The 22,221-nt window shown below is 33.5% G+C and overlaps 2 protein-coding genes across 7 annotated transcripts; one reads left to right on the top strand and one right to left on the bottom strand.

Annotated features, from left to right (window-relative positions):
- On the bottom strand, positions 1,172-6,189 carry LOC109325303 (GPI mannosyltransferase 1). Of its 2 annotated transcripts, XR_002105118.1 has the most exons (6): positions 6,073-6,189; positions 4,912-5,184; positions 3,556-3,738; positions 2,098-2,633; positions 1,499-1,868; positions 1,172-1,375 (listed from the first exon to the last, which is right to left on the bottom strand). XR_002105118.1 is itself a non-coding variant. In XM_019557586.1 (5 exons), the coding sequence occupies exons 2-5, from the start codon at positions 5,180-5,182 to the stop codon at positions 1,554-1,556; spliced, it is 1,305 nt and encodes a 434-aa protein (XP_019413131.1). In that variant the 5' UTR covers positions 5,183-5,184; positions 6,073-6,189; the 3' UTR covers positions 1,382-1,553. The 2 variants fall into 2 exon arrangements, 1 of the variants encoding a protein (XP_019413131.1); XM_019557586.1 differs by lacking the exon at positions 1,172-1,375 and having other exon boundaries at positions 1,382-1,868.
- LOC109325381 lies at positions 8,340-21,945 on the top strand. Of its 5 annotated transcripts, none has more exons than XM_019557709.1 (27): positions 8,343-8,576; positions 8,828-8,884; positions 8,999-9,174; positions 9,262-9,326; positions 9,727-10,039; positions 10,688-10,754; positions 10,831-10,984; positions 12,023-12,190; positions 12,330-12,440; positions 12,588-12,797; positions 13,294-13,395; positions 14,076-14,297; positions 15,032-15,118; positions 15,221-15,301; positions 15,789-15,971; positions 16,051-16,206; positions 17,151-17,243; positions 17,385-17,456; positions 18,173-18,290; positions 18,381-18,559; positions 18,946-19,027; positions 19,264-19,368; positions 19,451-19,557; positions 20,091-20,168; positions 20,242-20,337; positions 21,238-21,333; positions 21,560-21,945. In XM_019557709.1, exons 2-27 carry the CDS (start codon positions 8,877-8,879, stop codon positions 21,719-21,721), a joined length of 3,291 nt encoding a protein of 1,096 aa, XP_019413254.1. In that variant the 5' UTR covers positions 8,343-8,576; positions 8,828-8,876; the 3' UTR covers positions 21,722-21,945. The 5 variants fall into 5 exon arrangements, 4 of the variants coding, with proteins under 4 accessions (XP_019413257.1, XP_019413254.1, XP_019413255.1 ...); XM_019557710.1 differs by having other exon boundaries at positions 8,344-8,576; positions 15,032-15,106; XM_019557711.1 differs by lacking the exons at positions 8,343-8,576; positions 8,828-8,884 and having other exon boundaries at positions 9,013-9,178.

Below are 22,221 nucleotides of genomic sequence, written 5' to 3'. Positions count from 1 at the left end.
TATATCAAGAAAGATAGTGATTCGGATAATAAGTTTGTGGGTGAGGATGTTTTGATGATCAAATTTGTGGCCTAAAATTCAGCATCTAAAACCAAAATCTGATTGGCCCACGTTGGAAATAAGATTTGATATTGTGCTACTTGGACATCTCAGGATCTTGTATTTGATGATGCTGTCTTTGTTATGAGTTTGTGGCCAAAACTACTTCTGGGTCCACATTGCAATAATCTGCATTTTATGCTGTGTGACAGTGTGAGGCTATGAGCTGCTTCAAAATCTTATTACTCAACTACTTTTATATATTCAATGAAGAAAAGGCTGCAACAAAATTACTTGTGTTAACTCTCATCTCCTTTTCCTCCTAATATAATTCACTCTTTAATATAACAAGGATTAAAACTGTTAAATGGGTTGTTTGTGAATGTAAAATGATTATATTTTGACTAGATTATTTATGTTCATCATTTTATTATAACACTTAATTAATTTGCTGCAATAAAAGCAAAATAAAAATGATTTACTGAAGGGAAATAAAGATGTGTAGATAAGCACTAAAAATTCTAAAGTATAAAGTTACTTACACATGAAATATTCCAACTACTTATTGAGAGAACAGATCCTCTCTGTTACTTGGACAGGGGACTTCTTATCTTAACATTTACTTTTAAGGATTATCTAATTAAAAATAAAATAATAAAAATATTATAGCATGTTGCTTTTTATTTTTAACAGTATTTTCCTCTCTACTTGGCATATTTTTACTCTTACGGAGAGGAGTGAGAGGAGGGGTTTAACCTATTTTGGCAATGCCTCTATATCCATTGGGTTTTTATGTTATATATTACGTTTATCCTCAGATTGGAAAGATAATGAAAATAAATTATCTTTTAAAAACTGTACTTTTAATTACTCTCAACAGAGATTAGAGATGAAATAGAAGAGGGAAGAAGTTACAAGTGCCTTCTTATAATTGTGTCCACAGCCTATATATTTAAAAAAGATCAAGCTCAAACTTTAAAACAAGGTTATCTTTTAAGACTAAATGATTTATAATTCTACTATAAACAAGATTGCCATTTTCATTATTTTGCCTTTGAGATTGGAATTAGGAGAATTTCCACAACCCAAAACTTAAAAAAAAAGGGAGGGGGAGTAAAAGAAAAAGGAAGGCTACAATATATAGAGCTTGAATTTCCATACATCTTACATTCAAAATATTAGGACAATCCATATACTAGTGTGAATCCAACATAGTAAGATAAAAAAATTATAAAAAGTTTCTTAAAAGATCTTATGCTCAAGTCAACAAAGTGCAGAGTGAAGAACATATGGCTGGGGCTGTGAAAGCAACAAAATCATTTATGGCTTCAGATCATGTTTTTGGGGAAATAGAGAGGGAGGGGCATAAAGAGTAACAAAACAACAATAAAGTGACCAACCTATTTTTGTTCACCTAAAAAATGCCCATATTCCAATATGATGACTGATATCTGATTCAACTGTGGTCATGATAATAAGGATGAAAATCATTCATGATGATGGGTCAGGGTCACTCACTCAAGCTTAGCTACATTCTTGGACTTGGCATGTTCTAAACCTTTGAAAATTGAAGCATATCTATGGTGACGAATAATCATGACGAGGATGAATATGTTGGCTGCCAGAAACACTAAACTTGCCACCCAAAGCTGTAAGAATACATTTTGCCCCTTGAACTCAAGCAGGTAGCCCCACCATAACCAATGAGTCTGAGCTACAATCCATAGAAGAATGCAAGACAACCCTTCCCATTTAAGATTCATTTTACTCCATGGGAGTATTAGAGGCAACAAGCAAAAGAACCACACAAAATACTGTGCTGTAATCACCTGCAAATACACAGAAATTAAATGTGCAGTTTTATGCATTTCTGCTAAAATATAAGGAAGTGTATTGCTCTGAAAGAATATTAATAAAGAAGTGTCCAATGTAGACACAATTCTGCATGAAATAAACAACATAGTTTACTGAAGTCTATATAGAAAACTTTGGTTAAATGGAAAATATGTAGCACTAAAGGAAATTTCAGCATATATTTCGCTTTATTAATTGACAAACCTTATTGAATGCAACAAATGCCACAGTCTGCACAAATAGGCAAAATGGCAAATCTTGTGCAAAGCAGAAAATAAGAGCTAGCTGCACTGAAAACTGTGGTAAAAAGGAGATAAGCTTCTCCGCCACGGCAATATCATTCCCATAATGAAGGTAGATGTGATAGAAATAGATGGAAAAGTTATGCCTTGGATCCGTACGAGTGAGATGGTACAGCAGCGCCTCATGCAGGAACTCCCACCCATATAAACAGAAGAACAGGCCAGTAAAAAAGAGGAAAACCAATCCTGAGATCAGTCCGAATATCAGCCTGTCCCTTGTGAATATGTTTTTTAATAGATTACTATGCAAAGTATACCAGTCATTCCCATCTTTGGATGTCTCTCCCTGAATAGCACTCCAGTTCCTTAGGACAGGTTTCTGACCAGATGGGAAGAAGTTCGGATCAAGAACCAGGATAATAGGAATAGAATAAATTATAGGATAAATCCTGAAATGAACAACAAGTCCATACCAAAATGCTGATTGTAACACGTTACCTGCAAACCAGGGGAAAGAAGGAAAAGGGGAAAAAACATGCCATCAAGGCACCAAGAGATATGCAAATATATAATATTTCACGCCTTTTTGAGAAAGAAACTTTCTTTAGTGCATCAACCAACAGAAAGCTAAATAATCAAATGTAACGCTCAAACTTCACTTTTGAAATTGATATTATAGCAAACAAAAAATGAAAACTAGGTAAAGAGCATTCTAATCTATCCCCTCTACCAACAAAATACTCAGTTATATACTACAGTCTAGGAGATTTTTCGGGTATTCTTCTTCTCTTGGAGGGTAACAGTACCTCTTAACAATCAGTGCTTAATATTTGTCCATGTGTCCCACTTGGAATATAAATACAGCAAGTTATATTTGTATCTATATCTCAATTAAATTGGACAAGTGGCTAAAAATTAGGCACTGATTGCTACAGGTACCAATATCCTCATACAAACAGAGGGTATATAAGGAATCTCTTATATTTAGTACAATTGCTTATCTTTTAGAATGCTTAATAGGAGAAATAAAATTAACAAACAGGTGCAGATATGAAAAGATTACAATTTTCATTGATCAGCACTTTTGTATAAAACGTGGAAATTTATTTTGGTTAATTCTTTACACGCTGCATTTTTAACGAACTCTTATAATTCCGTACCTAATTCAAAACTAAAATTAAGATCAACAACAGAATGCAAAATCCATTCTTGAAAATAATTTTCTGGGTATCTTAAACTGTATCTTGGAGATAAAATATGACCAGCTGACCATATGCACCAACAGTGCAATACACTTTTTGGGACATAAACAGAATAAGGGGTAAAAAAAAAATTATCATCACAAGTTCACAACACCATCAATTAAAGCTAATGCAGAATGCAAAACCATACTTGTTCTGCTTTTTGTATTATACCATACCTTTCATGAGGCAGATAATGATCCACAGTATCATGGCACAAACAATGGGTTCACAGTTCCCTCGTGTCCCGATGGTGAAGGTAAATGGATTGAAGAGCCAAGTCATGACAGAGTAGTTGCAGAGATTCTCAGGAACCTTCCGCAGCTTTAGAATATAATAGATAAAATATCCCACAAGTATATCTGCATTTAGACATGAAAAATATTTAGAAAATCATTTAGCATAGGCTTTTCTCTTTTGTATTAAAAGTAAAAAATACATTGATTTGAACTGAATGTGCAGAGAGCCAAAGCTAGAAATGGAAATTTCTTGGTATCTGGGTAAATGAAAAACTAGAAATGTGGAGACAAACGTTGGAAGCACATGGCTTTCCTATAAGTCAAAATAAGACAGAGCATATAAAGTGTAAGTTTAGCAAGAGGTGCACAAATCTTACCATAAAGGTGAAAATTGAAGATCATATCATACAACAAGTATCAAGGTTTAAGTATCTTGGGTCAATATTACAAAACGATAACTAAATAGAGGGGATGTAAACCATAAGATTGAAGCAGGATAGATGAAATGGAAGAGTGTGCCAAGTGTATTTTGTGATAGGAAGATGTCACACAAGCTGAAGGGAAAATTTTATTGCAATTATAAGGCTTGCAATGTTATATTGAATTGAATGTTGAACAGTAAAATGTCAACAAAAGAATAAACTTAACGTAACAGAGATGAAGTGTTGAGTTGGATGAGTGGACACACTAGACAAGATAGACTTAGGAATAATGCATTAGAAAGAAAATTAGGATAACTCTATTGTAGAAAAGATGGTAAAATATCACCCTAGGTGGTTTAGACAGTGAAGGATATCAGTAGAATGTGCATGTAATGAGAGTATATAAAATGGATATTAATCCAATTCATAAAGGCCAAGGGAAACAAGAAAACCCATATGTGAAACTATTAAGAAATATTTGAAAATCAATATTTTGTCAATGTATTATCGCGTTGTTTGATCCATGTAGTCGACTCCACGTAGTGAGACTAAGGCTTGGTTGTTGTTTTTGTATCCCAAGACTAACCATTACAATATGTTTTTTTCTGTTAGAATTAACTTTTTCCCCTCAAATATTGAAGACCATATTAGATGCAGCTAAAAGGGCTTCTGTATAAATCATATCTAATGTATGCACAACTAGAACCATAAAAATACTACATTAATCTTTGGCTATCCACAAACCAAACTTACACTTGATATAGAATTAGAACCATAGCCTAAAAGATGTTTATATGACAAGTTATCTCGATTGCTACTTCAACTCAAGACAGAGTTATCTGCAGAAACTATATAAAAAAAAACTTGTCCACACCTGAAGCCGAAAAGAGAAATTTCCCCCATGAGCTATGGATAAATGAATTTGGAAGAAGAAGCAATGCAAGCAATGGAGAATAGCGATATGTAGTTCTCTTATAAGGGGAATCACCCAAAGCCATCAAAGATGCAGCATCAGAGAAGACAAGGTAGTCAACATCAGTGTACCTAACCTCCATATGAGCATCTTGCCACTCTCCATATAGAATTAAAATAGCACGGAAAATGGCAGAGAACAGAAGCAGTGAATGAATATCTAATGATGGCATTGCTGAAATTGGGAAATTAAAAAAAGTCAGCTTCAGAACCGCTTGTATCTCTATAAAGCAAAATTTGGATATTATGCAGGGCAATGAAAAACGTAGAAGAGCTGTTACATAAAAAATCCAATGTCATATTATTGCTTATAGTACAATAAAATAAAATAAAAGTCAGCTGCCAGTTAGCCTATCGATTTTTCAGTTCAACTCCTATATCCTTTCTACTTTTTTCATACACCATCTTTTACGCCTCATCCTTCTTTCAAATAAATCTTCCTTACCTATCCCATCACCAATTTGCATTTCTCTTTTCTCTTCCTATATCTGTCTTCCCTACAACTTCTACACCCAAAAGGGGTGTATGAGACATTTTTTCTCATCTTAGCAAGAATGTTAAACTCCAGATTTAAAGAATGACAATTTTTAATTCCTTTTATGGTGCATTATAAGAAACTAAAAAAATTGAGCACATCTAATTCCAAAGTGAATCAAACCTAAAGTTACTGGACCAGAATATGGCATGAGTTATCACTATACATAACATTGTAATGAAGGAGATCAGTACCATTATTTCACTACCAATCAATTTTCGATTCAGCACATAACAAGTTTATTTACACGTGCATAATGGTGCACTTCAATACCACTTGGCTTGCATACATTCAAAACATCCAATCAGTGAATAAAAAAACTAAGTGACAGACATTTTCCAAAGAGAACCAGTAGCTCAAGCATTTTGTCAAGCAGGTTATGTGCATCCATACAAGTACATTATATGACATTATAATCAGATGTTAAATTGCAATTTCAATCTATGCAAAATGATTTTGTTCATAACTATTAATTGATTTATTGAAAAACAACAATTATAGTTAGAATGAGGTGGGTAGTGGTGGAACCTGCCAAGGGAGAGTGATCGTGAAGGACGAGCTTACAAAGTAGGAGCGAGTGAAAAAGGGAAAGGTGAGATCTAAGAGAGAGAGAGAATGAAGAGAGAAAATGGACCAGTTTCTGAAGGCCCAACCCATTTGGAAAACAAGACCTCCTGGGTTCTAGCAGTGCACACCCACAACCAATGGGCTTGTGAAAATTAGTTTTTATGGCCCAACTTACTAGTTTACTTGTTTTTTTGGTAGTATCCTTGTACCCTGTGGTAAAAAACTATTTTACTTGTTTCTTTCAACAAGTATGGTTTTCAATAATCAAATAATTGATATTTGATCTAATATAATACTTATGGATCCATTGGGACGTTACACAAGTAGAACTCTGTTTTGCAAGATTATAGTTTATTGCTGTGAGCGAGCTTGAACCTTTATTGTTGTAAGCAAGCTTGAACCCTTGTAGTTATGAATGTAACTAAAAGCTTGTATTGACAAGTAGCTTCTGAAGTAGAGTTATTCAGTAAAACTAACTTTTTAAATAAAAGTAGTCCACTTCATGAAATTTTCTCACACATGTTTTCTTTCCCCCACATACTAGCTAGTCTATGCAAACAAAATTCTTTTCATTTTTGTTAAGAACTTATTACTTGAACTAATCACCTACTTCTTCATTTAAATGCATCTTAAAATATGATAATTAATTAAATTACAAATTCTTGTGTGTTACAAGGTGACTACGGCTAGATCGTGTTGTACACCACAATTATGTTTGCACACCACGATTGTGTATCAATAAAATATACCATCATTTTACTTTTATTCCCTTATATGTTTATGCTTATTGTAATCTAAGTATTTACAATGCATTAAATTTGAAATTGAGAGATTTTAGATAGAGAAGTGAGAGACGATAAAGATTAGAAAATAAAATAGAAGATTGAATTCATATCTACTATCTTTTCAAGTCTAGACTAATGTTGTATATAACTTGTATTTTCAACACGGTTGAGTAGTTCTCTTTGTTCTTGGGTTATGCACTAATACTGTGTGATGAATAAATAATTATCTCAATAAGGAGATAATTTATCTATCTAAATCTACTTACTGTTTAACATGTGTTTTACTTTTTTATAAATTCACTTACTGTTTGAGTGAGTATAAGGAGATAAATTATATTCTGATGTAATAATATATTTTATTCTTTTTATCAAATGCTATGATTCTAATATGTTTATTGAAATAAAATTGTTGATCTAAGTATTTATTGTCATGAGTATAATGGGGAAGTACATGAAAGGTAACTCAAATACAAGATCCATAATAATTGAACTTAGGGTCCAAGGGAATTGATGGTTCTTGGAGGGTGAAGATGGTTTCTCCATCTCTTGTGAGTTGTGAATACACAAAGTTGGCCAATTTGTCAAAGAGTCAAAGTGGTAGTGACCACTGAAGAGCAAAATGTGTTCCAAATGCTTAGGAATGTTAAAAGCATACAAATTATATTACCTTTTAATCCACAACTTATGACTAACTTATTATAGGAAATGTTCAAGTAGATTTGGACTCCCCTTATAATCAAATAGATGAGTAAGCTTTGTATTTTTTGTGTGATACATTCTTTCAATTATTTGATGTTATTATTCAGATAATTCAAGTACCTAAGGTTTTAAGTGATGTTATGATTGATGATCATGTGGTATACTGCAAAATACGATAAACTTTATAGTGAGCTTATGAATCTTATCAATGTAATGGATCATTCATGGTAGGTATTTATGTAATTCGCTGATTTTTATGTAAACTTTTCATGCTAATGTATGAAACTATTACATTCTATTAAGAAAATGATATAATCATTGTAATAGCTTGGATATCCCTATTCTCCTTAGCATAAATTTTGCTTATAAAAAATAACTTATTTCTTATTAACCAATAAAAAATTGTTCCAGTAATATATAACTCTACGAAATTCTCAAATAGAACAAAAAATTAAGAGTTTGATTCGTGAAAATAATATTGACAATTAATATTGCTTTACACTAAATGGTGGGCATGATTCATGGACTTGACCCAAATTATCAATATTGCTTGAAAACAATATTTATTGAGAAAAACAATAATATTAGTAGCTAAAGATATCATTAATTAATTAGACCAAATTTTTTTCTCTTATTATTATTTTTTGACTAGGTACTTTTAGGACATATTCATTAATAACAGAACTCAAAATAAAAGAATACCTCCAAATCATAAAGTCACCAAATTTGAAGGAAGAGAATTTAACGGAACATTCTTCTGTCAACTTTGGTCGTAGTTAGAGACGGCATTGTCGCTTTTACATGTTACATATAAAATGATTGTTACACACTTCACCTTCTAATTCTCACCTTCTCATCAATCCATAACATTCAAATTTTGATTCGATCCATATTTTGAGACTTCAGCTCTCTCATTGGCAAAAAGGTTTAATTTTTGCATTCAATTCATTTCCAAAAGCCACTTTTTAGCAGTAATTCAAGGTAACACTCTGTTTTGTTATTGGGGAATGAAAGTTTCATTTGGGTTTTTTGATTTCTGTTGAAAAGTTTCGTTTTTCACTTGCTTTTTGATCAAATGTTTGAAAAATCTGAATTGGGTCTAATCTGGTCTCGTTTTCTGTTGAGTACAAAAAATGATCTCAATTCGATTGTTTTTATTCTCTGTAACTGGGCATGATATTAGTTTTCAAATGCTGGAATTTTTTAATTGTTCTTAATATCTCATGTTGTAGAAATTTCAGAAGTTGGTTGCAGTTCAACATTGTTGTAGCTTAATTAGCCATGGAAGAGTAAGTGTCTCTTTTCCTTTGATTTCTTAGTACATTCTGGCAACTAAAATTTTCTAAGCAGGGTTACTATATGATCCTTACTTGAGGTGATTTTCACGAGTTTTCACTTTTTAGAGAGAATGCCTTAAAGCTTCTCCAGCGATTCAGAAGGGACCGGCGAGTCCTTCTTGATTTTATACTCTCAGGGAGCTTAATCGAGAAGGTTGTGATGCCGCCTGGTGCAGTTACACTGGATGATGTGAATCTAGATGAAGTTAGTGTTGATTATGTTCTCAACTGTGCCAAAAAAAGTGAGTCCAGTTGTTTATCATATTTTTATTTATTTACTTTTAATTTTTCAGACTTATTTGATTTAATTGCATGCCTTTCTTATGTAGGTAAAATGGTTGAGCTTTCAGAAGCAATTAAAGATTATCATGATCATACTGTATTATCCCAAATGGTATGTTGTGGAGTTGGTCCTTTTTATGTTATGTTATATTTTTGTGAATTGTGTATTTGTATTTGTCTATTTATACACATTTAAGTATTATTATAAGTGATGCACTGATTTGCCTTATGCACTTTCGGATGACAAATTTATACTAACATCTGTTTTAGTATGTTAAGAAGTCATCATTGGATTTTATCTTCTTGAACATGTTATGATTGGAGTGGCCCGAGTGGTCTTCCCTATTATAATAAATGCTAATGGATATCATGCATTTTCCAAACTCTTGTGCTAATTGTTTCCAGTCATTCTTTCTAATTTCTATTCCCTGTTGCCTCCATATCTATGAAAGTTTTTGCTCAATAGTTAGTGAGGATCATGTTTAAATTTCAAATGCTTCTACCTTGAACAGAGTGATACAAGTCCAGTTGGTGAATTTTATTTGGTCACTGATTCTGAGCCTTCATGTTCACCTCCCAAAAGGGCACCAACACCTGTTCCTATTTCCACAGTAGCGGTTTCAAGTCCACCTCCTATTGCCGAACCATCCCCAAATGCATCAAGATCAGAGTCTTTCCAATCTAGTCAAGAAGAGGAGCTAACTGTGGATGACATTGATGACTTTGAGGATGATGGTGATGCTTTAGTCCTTGAAAGTTTCTGGGAGGAAAGGACGACAAATGATGCTTATGATCTTGCAGTAGAATTGCCCTCTTTTTCAACAGGTGATTGTTCTAGAACACTTATGTGTTGGATAAGTTCTTTGCATCCCTATAAATCATATGCAGTCCAAATATTATCAGATGAATTATATTTTGGCTTGAAATATTTGGATATTTTGGAATATATATGTTAAGAGGAACACACATGAAAAAGAAACTTAAATGAATCAACAATGTTAAAAGATGATGCTAAGTAACCTGTTACATGACACTATATGTGGATTGCTAAGATGCAGAAGTCAAAGCTAAGGTGGAAACTTGTATAATTAATGGTTGGAACATTTCTATGATTTCTGTTGCGCCTTTTTATAGGATGCCTTGACTAGAAATTTATTCCCCCTCATCTTTGAAGGCGTAAAGTATTTTCTTGCCTTTTAGATGGTATCAGCCCATGGTTGTTTCACCGGACATTTCTATTATGGGTATATAGGGATTGGAGATCTCTTTTGGAATGATGGTTTTGTAGATCTAATAGGATTTCTTATCCTCTTTCTTTGTACTTTTCTTCTTCAAAGTTTCATTTAATGATTTCTTCTTTTATAGAAAATGGGTAACAAAAATAACTTTTGGATGATTCATGCATCAAATTTAAAATGAAATGTATAAAAATAAGCTATGATGAATTTTCTTAATATTTGGTGTTACTGTTAGGTGTCACAGATGATGATCTCCGTGAAACTGCATATGAGGTTCTCTTGGCTTGTGCTGGAGCCACGGGGTATGTTTTCACAGTAATATGTGATGTTGAATCTTTTCTATTTGTGAAGTTATTTCATATATTTCTTGTATAACAGGGGTCTGATTGTCCCATCGAAAGAAAAAAAGAGAGAAAAAAAATCCAGCTTCATCAGGAAACTTAGACGCAGCATAAGTGGAAGTATTATATCCCAGTCTCAGGTTTCTCCTGGATTAGTTGGCTTGTTGGAAACCATGCGTGTTCAAATGGAGGTATATAAGGGGCTTAGGTTCCAATTACCCATACTTTGGTCTTTCCACTGAATATTCCTACCATGATTCTTATTCTCTAATGTTGCTTTCTGTACTCCTTAAATGTGCAAGGACCTTTTATTTGTATATTGAATATCATATCTAGTAAAAATATTATAATGCTGCGGCTTCCCCTTCACCAAGGGAGGTGGTGCAGAAGCTGGGTTGGTATTTACTATGTGTGATTCTGGAGGCTTGTCTTTTTTCGTTATAGAAAGTTAAGTCTTAAAGTTAAGGTTCTCACTCACAGGCCTATGATTTGATGTAATACTTGATACTTGCTTCTAAGAAATGATTACACATGAGTTCTAATAGAGTTATGATATCTGAGAAAATGTGAGAAAGGTTATTAACTTATTCTGTTATTTGAAATAGATTTCAACTGTTTTATACAGTGGCCTACGATTATCTATAGGATCTAGAAGCCTAGCCTGGAATAAAAGTTTAGAAGCTTCTAACAGAACATCACTCTAATAACCAACTGCATGCCTATGTAACTCAACAGCATAACATAATATATGGAGCTCTGTTCTTCAAATGGTAGAGTTATAGAGTGATGGGAACTTGATTTCCCCCTTTGTATTTGTTAATGTTATTCTTTCCTCTGGTTACAAAGGACGCTGTAGGCAAAAGCTGAGGCAAAGTGGATTCCGTGGGATATGATCCCCGGATCAAGCAGTCCCCAAAGTGACTTGGTGTCACTGAAGGCTATTGGGATCTTAATAGGTTTTCAATCTGTATCAGTTCAATATACATTCTAGATTCCTTTTACCTTTCCTTTCACAGGACTCATAAGTTGAGCTTAGTTTGTCTATAGAATAATCTTTGTTTATACTTATTCCCTACAGCTGACACATTTAGTAACCCCATCATTATTTAGATGGAATGAGGCAGCATATGTTTGTAAACTGTGTAAAATATAATATAAAATAATATAACATCTTAAATTTGTGTTTGCTTATGTGTTCTGCACCCATATTTATAGATGTGTGAATGCAGATACCTGAGTCAATGGATATTAAGACAAGACAAGGGTTACTAAAAGCTGTTGTGGGAATAGTGGGAAAAAGGATGGATACTCTATTGATTCCTTTGGAGTTGCTTTGCTGTGTTTCACAGACAGAATTTTCTGATAAGAAGGCTTTTATAAGGTGGCAAAAGAGGCAGGTAGTGTAATCTGTTATAGAATCTTCTCTGCGCTCCATCTACTTCATTGGCTTGTAATTCCATGGATGGAAAGATGAAGCTGATGGTATCTAATAACTTTTTTTGTCTATGTTGAACATTTCCAAATGCGCCAGTGCAGTTAAAAGTTCTGGAGGAGGGGCTTGTTCATCACCCTGCCGTTGGATTTGGTGAATGTGGGCACAAGACAAATGAGTTGAGGATTCTTTTGGCAAAGATTGAGGAGTCTGAAGTGTGATATTCTCCATTCAAATGCTTTAATATATTACAGCACTCTCTGTTTGTATTAGATCATAAGAATTGGCTTACCATTGTAATATGTCTGATTGGATGTGCCTAACATGATTCTACTAATTGTGTTCGCTTTATTGCTTTTTAGTTTCTCCTATCTTCAACTGGTGAGCTTCAAAGGAAAGAATGCTTGAGGTCTCTGAGGGAGATTGCCATTTCACTTGTTGAGAGGCCCGCTCGGGGTGAGTTAACTGGTGAAATATGCCATTGGGCAGATGGTTACCACTTCAATGTCAGACTATACGAAAAATTACTTCTCAGTGTATTCGACATGTTAGATGAGGGAAAGCTGACAGAGGTTGGTGCCCTTTGTTTCCAAAGCCATTATATCATGATAGTTTGAGAAATTATATCATTGCTAAGCTATCCCTCATTGTTTTTCGTTTTCTGAAATTTTCAATAACAAGTGATGTAGTGTGTTTTTCCTGAGTGCATGGGCTGTACAACTACAACTGATGCTTCTTATGATTTTGTTAACATGAAAGGAAAGGGAGGATTACTCTAGATTATGTATTTAGTTGCAATGTACAACTTGGAATAAGAGTTATAGCCCTCTGTAGGTTTTTTTGGTGGAAGATATCTTATCCTCCTATCTTGTAATTATCTTCCTTAATGATTTGTTTTTCTATAAAAAGAAAAGATAACATATAATTGTAATGAAGCTTTCATATAACAATCTACCAAGGAAATTTCTCCCTTCTTTTCTAATAACATTTATTTACTTATAAAAATAATTTGTACCACTTTTGTAAATTTCTCTGAATTGGGTCATCTATGGCTCACATTTTGTGCAGGAAGTGGAAGAAATTCTTGAACTTTTGAAGTTGACTTGGCGAGTTTTAGGGATATCAGAGACAATCCATTACACCTGCTATGCATGGGTTTTATTTCGTCAGGTATAGCTGTTCAATTTCTCTTAATTTTATTTAAAAGAATCACTATCAATTTGTATAGTTAGACTACTAAGCTGTCTTATTGTTCATTACCTGAACCTATTTCTATTTGGAATAAAACTGTAAGATACACTCGTCGTTGTCTCTTCTAGATAGTTTGATGTGTATTACTTTAGACCCTAATATAACCTTGTAGATAACACTTTTAGGATCGTTCAATATGGATTCTTATTCTCCATAACCATGGGAATAAGTGGTGCCTCAAATCTTTAAAGTTGAATTTGGAGAACTTGAACTCCAGAATATAAGAAAAAGCTGTTTAAGATTATTAATAAATATTTAAAATTAGCACATTGTATACTCCTGGGATGTTTTCTTATTAATTTTTTAGTATGTTCCCACCATTTTCGTTGAATTGATTTTGTCAAGACAAAAGTGTACTTTTATTTGCTGATAATCAAGATTAAGGTCAGTTGGTAAAAGTTCCACCAATAGGGATACAATGACATGGCATTTAGCTTGAGTTTCTTTGTTGTTTTGCTCTTTTTGTTCCTGTTCTTTTTCTATGTAATTTCTGTACTATTCGATTAGCTTGTATTTGTTCAATAATGAGACAACTTTCTTTTTGTCATCGTCAGTTAGTGCATTATATAATGTAAACTTATTTTATTGTGGGATTGCAGTATGCTATCACAAGTGAGCAAGGAATTTTGCTGCATGCAATTGAACAGTTAAAGAAAATACCACTAATGGAACAGCGTGGCCAACAAGAGAGCTTGCACTTGAAAAGCTTGCGTTCCAAGGTTGAAGGTGAACAAGATATGTCTTTTCTACAATCTTTCTTGACACCGATTAAGAGATGGACGGACAGGCAGCTTGGAGATTACCATCTGCACTTCAGTGAGGTTTGTTGCACTGTTTATATTATTAGGTACTGCTGGGTGGGATGAGATACTTGTTGTGAAAATAGAAATGAGAAATGGAATTGTACTCTTTATTCTTCAATTTTGAATTAAGATACAAAGACTGTTTGGCTCTACTTATAGAAGCCGTGGCAGTTACACTAAACTATAACTGCCTTCTAACTAACTTGCTACATTACTGTCTTCTAACAACTTACTACAAGAGTTTAGCATATTGCTAAACTTTTATAGTTCTTCCTACTCACTAACTATCAGTTAATCTCTAATACTTGGATATTTCTATAATCAATTTTCTGATTGTTGACGAGCTTTTGTGAAGTGATGTTTTGTTATTATCTGTCTCTTACGATATTGGCTGTTTTAGGAGGATCCTTCATCCTCATTTTAATATAGGATGTCTCTGTAAGAAGACTTGGAGGGTTATGGTTTGTTTAATCCATCAAGGACATTGACTTTTGTAAAGAGGAATTAGTTTTTCTTGCACCTGTTATATATAATTTCAGCATGTATTTAGATGTTTCAATTGATTTCTAGCTGTTGTAACTTTTGATTGGATGCTATTCTTTGTACCGTATTATTTTTATTTTAACCAAGACTCTTGAAGCCTTTCACTCTCCTTTCTCATCAAATCTTGTTTTGAGTGTCAACCAATTATTTCTCATATATTGAATTGCACCTTTAATTTTGTTTTGAAACACTTCTTTTATTCATTTTAGAGTTCAGCAACAATGGAAAAGATGGTAGCAGTTGCAATGATTACCAGGAGGCTTCTTCTGGAAGAACCAGGAACTGTGTGTAATTTGGTTTGATGACACCTCTCAGATTTGAATAGATCATTTGTAAAAGTTTACAGTAGGATTGTCATAAAAATTTGTTGAAAAATCCTGTTACCATTTTTCCTGCAGACCATGCGCTCCTTTCCAGTTAGTGATGTTGATCAGATAGAGTTATATATATCATCATCAGTTAAGAGTGCATTTGCAAGGGTGAGTATTATTGTTAATGATGATAAAGTTTGATAGTGTAGTTTATGTTGTGAAGATGTTTTCTCATGTTTGATTTATGTGCTTAAATCCTGACTTGTTATTCAAGTATTATCCTCCACTTGACTGATAATTGACAGACTAATCTCAAATATTTTGTTGATTGCTATTGATAATATATGATTAACTGCATGTTTTTATAGGAAACAAGATGTTCAAGTGAACTTTTTAAAACATTTCAATGGAGTTCTGCTTGAGCTTTAAATATATATCGGAGAACCATTGGAAATTAAGATGCAAAGATGGGCTTAGATCTGTTTTGTATGTTTTTGTTGATTCTGCCATGTCATGTCTTTTAAATGTTCATGGGAACAATTGTTTTTATTTATTCTCGTTTTTTGTTTTTATTGCAAACTACTGGATATAGGAAGACTTTTTTTGTACTTTCCATTCTCATGCCGAACTTTAAGGAATCTTTCTATTTCTGCAGGCACTGCAAGTTGTTGAAAGAGTAGATATGTCGCATGAGCATCCTTTGGCATTGCTTGCAGAAGAACTAAAGAAGCTCCTAAAAAGGGATTCAGGAACTTTCATGGCTGTTTTATCTCAGAGGCATTCTCAAGCAGCTGTTGTATCTGCATCACTAGTTCACAAACTTTATGGCAACAGATTGGTGACTGTGTATACCATTTGTTTATATTTTTCCTGATCAAATTATGGAATACGTATTTGAAATGACAATTTTTTTTCAGAAACCCTTTGTGGATGGTGCTGAACATCTGTCCAAGGATGTCATTTCTGTATTCCCGGCAGCTGAAAGTATAGAACAGTTCGTAATGGTACTCATTACATCTGTATGCCAAGAGCACAATGCTAAGATCTTGTTCAAGAAATTGAACCTCTACCAGGTTAGGCAGTTAGATTGCTTTTGGATTGCACAAAACTATTTTCCTTGGTGCTGAGAACTGAACTCATTTCTCAACATAGAAGATTCTTCAATCTTGTTTTTCTGTGTGCATAACAACAAACATCATCTACCAATAAGTGGAATGTCATGGAAGAATTACGAAGTGATTTCCTACTAGTATACTTGATCAGATATATCTTGCTATCTGTTAGGTACCAAACAAGTATTAAGGAAGAAATAAGGACAAACAGAGGATAAAGTGCAGATTATTTAACTGTACTTTAAAGGTAGGAGTACAATTTGTGGATAACGTGATAAAGATGCACGGATAATTAAGGAAAAATATCAGAGGGAAGATTGCGCTCTGCCCTGTGACAACTTTCATCCCGAAGTTCCCAATGATTGTCTGCCTTGCCAGCACCCTCCATTCCCCTCATATTCATATCCCTTGTGATTGCAAAATTTCCTCAGCACTCGGTGGCTGCCATGTGTCTACTTTGTTAGAGCCATGTACAACAGACTCATTCTCCCTAATTCCCAAGCTGCCCTGAGCCATTTTCTTCTTTCTTTGATACATACTTTTTGACTTGTAGCCCACGACCCTGAGGCCCAGCACTATCACTTATATAGAAGTACCCTGTCTGCATTTCCGTGTATTTTATCCCTTTACTTGTTAGAAAAAGATGCTATCTGAAATAAAGGGCTTTCTTATGTTTAGATCAGACATGATTTTGAAGGTCGATCACTATGTTGCAGATGACAGTTGGCGAGCATATCGTGGATTATATAATGACTTGTTGCTTGTTATTGTCATTTGGGTTGTTGATTATCTATACATATGTTTCGAATGGTTTTACATTTGTGCACTCTTTGACAGTTCCAACGTTATAGTACTTTTGTGATTGTTTATTCTAAACTTTTGCTCTTGTCTTGTTTTTGTTATAGATTGAGACAAAATCTGGAACGTTGGTGTTACGCTGGCTCAATTCGCAGCTTGGAAGAATTTTGGATTGGGTAGAGCGGGCTATTCAACAAGAGGTAAATCCTATATGCAGGAGCTGTCAATTTATGTGTATTTTTTCTTCTCTTAGGTTAGGTCTATTCATCTTCACCTACTACTATTATGCATATTTACTTCACTGCACAAAAATTTAATATTTTGTGAATATATTTTCACAGCATTGGGAGCCAATATCTCCTCAAAAGAGGCATGCTGGTTCTATCGTCGAAGTTTACAGGATTGTGGAGGAGGTAAGAATGTGGTAGTCTTTCTGGGATCTGTTATATGGTTGTACAACAAAATAGTTCTTAATGAACGTGGCAGTTTCTTACTTACATTCCTTAGGAGATTAAAGTGTATATCAACTGTATTTTCAACCCTTGCGTGTTCTTAATGCTTATGTGAATGCAAGTGGAGATATTAACCAACTAGTATTCCAGGTTAATTTCTGCATTAATGCATTGATAGCAGGCTGTCCTTGCTAGACTTTCTGACGAGAAACTGTAAAATATGAAATAGTTTTGTCTGTAATTGATTTTGTAGCAGAACCACTTTCTTATTGGTTTTTTTAGAACTATGGTCAAATTCTGGCTTCAAAACCTAATTTAGTCTTACACTCAAAGCCGCTGTCCGAGTATTAGACTATTAGTTGCAAAATTGTTAATTTGCGCGTGGCATTTATATTCACTTCCCCGACATCTTTATAGAGATTCTAATAATTATTTCTTTTTTCTTTTTATTATTTTTCCTTTCTGTTCAATTGAATATCTATCTCACTCAAGTAACCAAGCGGGTAGAAGAGAGATTGGTTTGAACTCTCCCCCAGTGGACTACACATTTTGTTTTTGAATGTTTCTGCATTCTGCCTCTGACAATGAACTATTCTTATTTCTATTAATTTCCCCCTATTATGTATAACCGGTTATATGTTGCACCTTCGATTCATTTGCTATTTTATTTGGTGCAGACAGTTGACCAATTTTTCGCTCTTAAAGTTCCAATTAGTTTTACAGAACTCAATAGCTTGTTCCGTGGCATTGACAATGTTCTTCAAGTGTATGCAAATAGTGTTGTAAATGATTTGGGTAAGTAGATGCTACATATTTCTGATTCGGGTAATAGCTTTTTATATACTGCATTTGTATGAATGCTAAAGTTCCCTTTTAATTATGAAGCAAGCAAGGAGGATTTAATACCACCTGTGCCTATTCTCACAAGATACAGCAAGGAAGCCAGAATAAAAGCTTTTTTAAAGAAGGAACTGTTTGACACTCGTATGCCTGATGAGACAACGCCCAACGAAATTAGTGTCATAGCAACTCCAACACTTTGTGTTCAATTAAATACATTATATGTGAGTGCAAGTGAAGCAAACTTGAATTGTACCTAGATTTTTTTCACTTACTTTTCCATTCTTTTGACGGTATCTCTTTTTCTCTTCATTTCAAGTTACCTTTTAGTCTCTTGTTCAAATCATTATATATTTTGATTGGTACATTTCATTCTGGATTGAAGATTTTGGTTTTTTCCTCATACTTTTTTTTTATCAGCAAATAAAATTTTATATAATTGAGTATGAGGTGTACCCCAACCCTTATACAATTAACAATCACGGTGTTGATACATATAAAGGTTTTCAAATTCCATTCTCATACTTTTTATTAGTTTTTGTCAATTATAAAATATATGTTAAAAACCATGAAGCATTAAGCTAATGTTAAGTTTTTCTTCCTCCTGTAGTATGAAATTATCCATCTAAATAAATTGGTGGATAGCATTTGGGAGCGATGGACAAGTAAAAGGTCCCAGGAAAAACTCATAAGTGCGTGGCTATACTGTTATATCTGTACTGGTTTTGTTATTCATACTGATACTGATTTTGAAATCTTTTATTGTTGCCAACTTGTCATGTACACAAGTAAATATGAATATTTCTGTTGATGTTCCATTTGTTATCTCTCTCTATACCTCGCTTTCTCAAAACTAAAAAATCTTAATTGATTACATTACTGAACTGTTACTTTTGTTTTTACACACTTCTACAATTGTTTTCTCTAGAGAAATCCTTAGACGAGAAGTCCAAAAGTTTTTCGCAAAAGGATATCTTGGACGGAAGTAGGAAGGCTATAAATGCTGCTATGGACCGCATTTGTGAGTACACCGGTGAGAATTGGAACCTCGTCTATTTTCTTGCAAATAAAACTCTTCTTTTATTCATTGCATTGGGTTAATTATCATTTTGCAGGAACTAAAATCATCTTCTGTGATCTCAGAGTGCCGTTTATAGACAACTTATATAACCCCACTGTCTCTGGCTCTAGGGTGGATGCACTTATAGAACCACTTGACATGGTAATGTTTATCTCATCAGAAAGATTTAATTATTCTATATTGTACATGTTATATGACTTTCATTTTTCAAATTCAATTTATAAAAACTATATATGCCAAAAGTGAAATCACATTTTGCATCAATCTCATTTGGCTACTCTTCCCATTTATTTTTCAGATTACATTCAGATTCAAAATTAGCTAATTAATGTTGTTAAATATGACTAATTGTTTCCCCTGCTGTCAACTTAAACCATTAGTTAAACATGATGGCATTTATACTTTATGATAGTTTGATGAAAAAGAAATAGAAATTTGTTTAGACTAATGGCCCTTGAGTCCCAGGCTTATCACTATTGATTGTATCACTTTATTAGTTAACCAATTGCACCTGTAGATATTGGCAGCTCCATTAGTTTGATGAAATATTTGGTAATGTAACATCTATCTAATTTAAGAACCAATCATCATATCAATGTGGTTCACTTGAAAGTCTAAAACTTTCAATTCAATTGATTATGTGGTTTCTAATTTTCTTTTTTCACTTAGTGCAGGAACTTAATCAACTTTGTGATATTGTTGTGGAGCCTCTAAGGGATCGCATAGTTATGAGTCTTCTTCAGGCATCATTGGTTGGTAGCTTGATCTTGATTTATGATAAATTTAGTATTAGTATTGTGATTTTAATATTTCCCCAATTGCCAGGATGGTTTACTCCGTGTGATCTTAGATGGGGGTTCATCGAGAGTTTTCTTTCCCGGTGATGCAAAACTATTGGAGGAAGATCTGGAGGTCCTAAAGGTATCGTACTAGACTACTAGTCATTTTAATGCCAAAATGAAGTTGTATTTCTAATTTGCAACATACCAGTTTGAACTGGGACCTTTTGGCCACTAAGCAGCAACCTTGCTATTGTGTTGAGGCTCACCCTTTCAACATACCAATTAGATATTGCAATTTCTTCGCACCTTCACAAAAATAAGAGTTTGAGTGGGAAATGGTTCAAGGACGACGAGTGGTTTAGCTTGGCTTGTCAATGATGTAAAGCCATTACACAGAATGTTTGCTGATAAACATGTACTTTGTATTTACCAACTGAGACAAAAACATTACACAGTTCATTCTGAAAAGATCCCTAAGGAAGGTAACCTTCTAGGAAGAGTTCCTTCAATTAGGAAATAAAAAATAATCAGAACCATTACATAGAGTTTTAATTTCATAAATTTGATGATCATAGAAAATGAGAAAAGTTACTCTTTTTGAAGTTTTTTGGGCTCTGGTACTTTTATGTAGGACTGACAATGAATCAACTCTACATTTATTCGAAACTCGAGTAATTATTTAGCTCGATAACTTGGTTCATGAACCAAATAAGTTGAACTTAAGCTAAAAATTGAGTTCATCAAATAAACGAGTCCAACTTAAGCCAAGTATACTTTAACTCGTTAGGTTCATGAGTTGGTTCGAATATGTAGAGCATACATACATATACATGTAGAGAATTTTAAATTTATACATATTAAATATATAATCATATAAATATATATTACATATTAAACTTAATGTTTCTATACAAATCGATTTAAAAATCTCATTTCTCTTTATATACATACACATATGTGTATCATTCTATGACAGCAGCAATGGCCTTTATGCCTTAAATTCCCCCTTTTTAAGCTTCATTGTGTATGTATCTTGTAGGAATTCTTCATATCTGGAGGTGATGGGCTTCCTCGGGGTGTTGTCCAGAATCAAGTCGCGCATGTTCGGCATGTGATCAAGTTGCATGACTACGAGGTTGGTTCAACTACTTCTATTGTCTGCATAAATCTCATCATATTTCCATGCATGTGATTAATTATGTGTTCAGATTCTTCAAGTTTCATGATTGCATTTACATTATTTTGCCATAGAATTTGCTCCCTGAGTGATATATCTTGTAATTTGGTTGAAAATATTTTCTTGCAAGAATGAACAATCATTCCTCAGAATGTATATTATGATAATCTGTATTATTTTGCAGACTCAAGAGTTGGTTGAAGACTTGAAATGTGCTAGTGGCATGGAAATGCAAGGTGGGAAATGTAAACTTGGTGCTGATTTCAAAACTCTATTAAGAATATTATGCCATAGGGGTGACTCAGAAGCCTCTCAGTTTCTTAAGAAACAATTCAAAATTCCTTAGTCTTCTGCTTAGTGTAATTTATACAACAAAGGGAGGGAAAGTAAAGCTCTTTCCATTTTGGTCCTACCTTTATGTGAATATTCATTGCTCCTATTTTGCTAATATTTCTTCTTGTGAAGTATTCTTTATAAAAATAGTCCTTTTGGTGCTAGAATTGGTTTTGTAATAAACTACAATGTTGTTAATCTTAATTTGTATAATTTCTTCCTTGTAAATACTGTAACAATGAATAAATTGAAGTTGCAATCCATTTTTATCACTTATCAGGGTAGATTATTATATACATAAAAAAGGGGAAACAAAATTTGTGTCACATAACTTTCTGTTATGCAATTTGTACTCTGATCTAGATAAAGGTGCAATTCATCCTCTTCTATCAGTGTTAAAATTAATTACATAATATACTTTTCAGAAAAATGTAATGAAAAATATTCTTCATATCAAACACCAACTTAAGTGTATTAAAAAGCAAAATTACATTTGTTTAAACAAAACAATAT

This window comes from Lupinus angustifolius, chromosome LG13, assembly GCF_001865875.1.
Source record: "Lupinus angustifolius cultivar Tanjil chromosome LG13, LupAngTanjil_v1.0, whole genome shotgun sequence".
Classification (NCBI taxonomy): Eukaryota; Viridiplantae; Streptophyta; class Magnoliopsida; order Fabales; family Fabaceae; genus Lupinus; species Lupinus angustifolius.
This window is presented reverse-complemented; position numbering and strand designations above follow the sequence as displayed.

Bases quoted from the DNA above. Each gene is read 5' to 3' on its own strand.
- LOC109325303 (XM_019557586.1), bottom strand. From the start codon at position 5,182: ATGCCATCATTAGATATTCATTCACTGCTTCTGTTCTCTGCCATTTTC. The intron at 3,739-4,911 runs GTGTGGACAAGT...GTCTAAATGCAG, and splicing joins ATTTCTCTTTTCGGCTTCAG to ATATACTTGTGGGATATTTT. The intron at 1,869-2,097 runs GTTTGTCAATTA...GTGTATTTGCAG, and splicing joins CATTTGTTGCATTCAATAAG to GTGATTACAGCACAGTATTT.
- LOC109325381 (XM_019557709.1), top strand. The intron at 9,327-9,726 runs GTATGTTGTGGA...TACCTTGAACAG, and splicing joins ATACTGTATTATCCCAAATG to AGTGATACAAGTCCAGTTGG. The intron at 21,334-21,559 runs GTTGGTTCAACT...ATTATTTTGCAG, and splicing joins TCAAGTTGCATGACTACGAG to ACTCAAGAGTTGGTTGAAGA.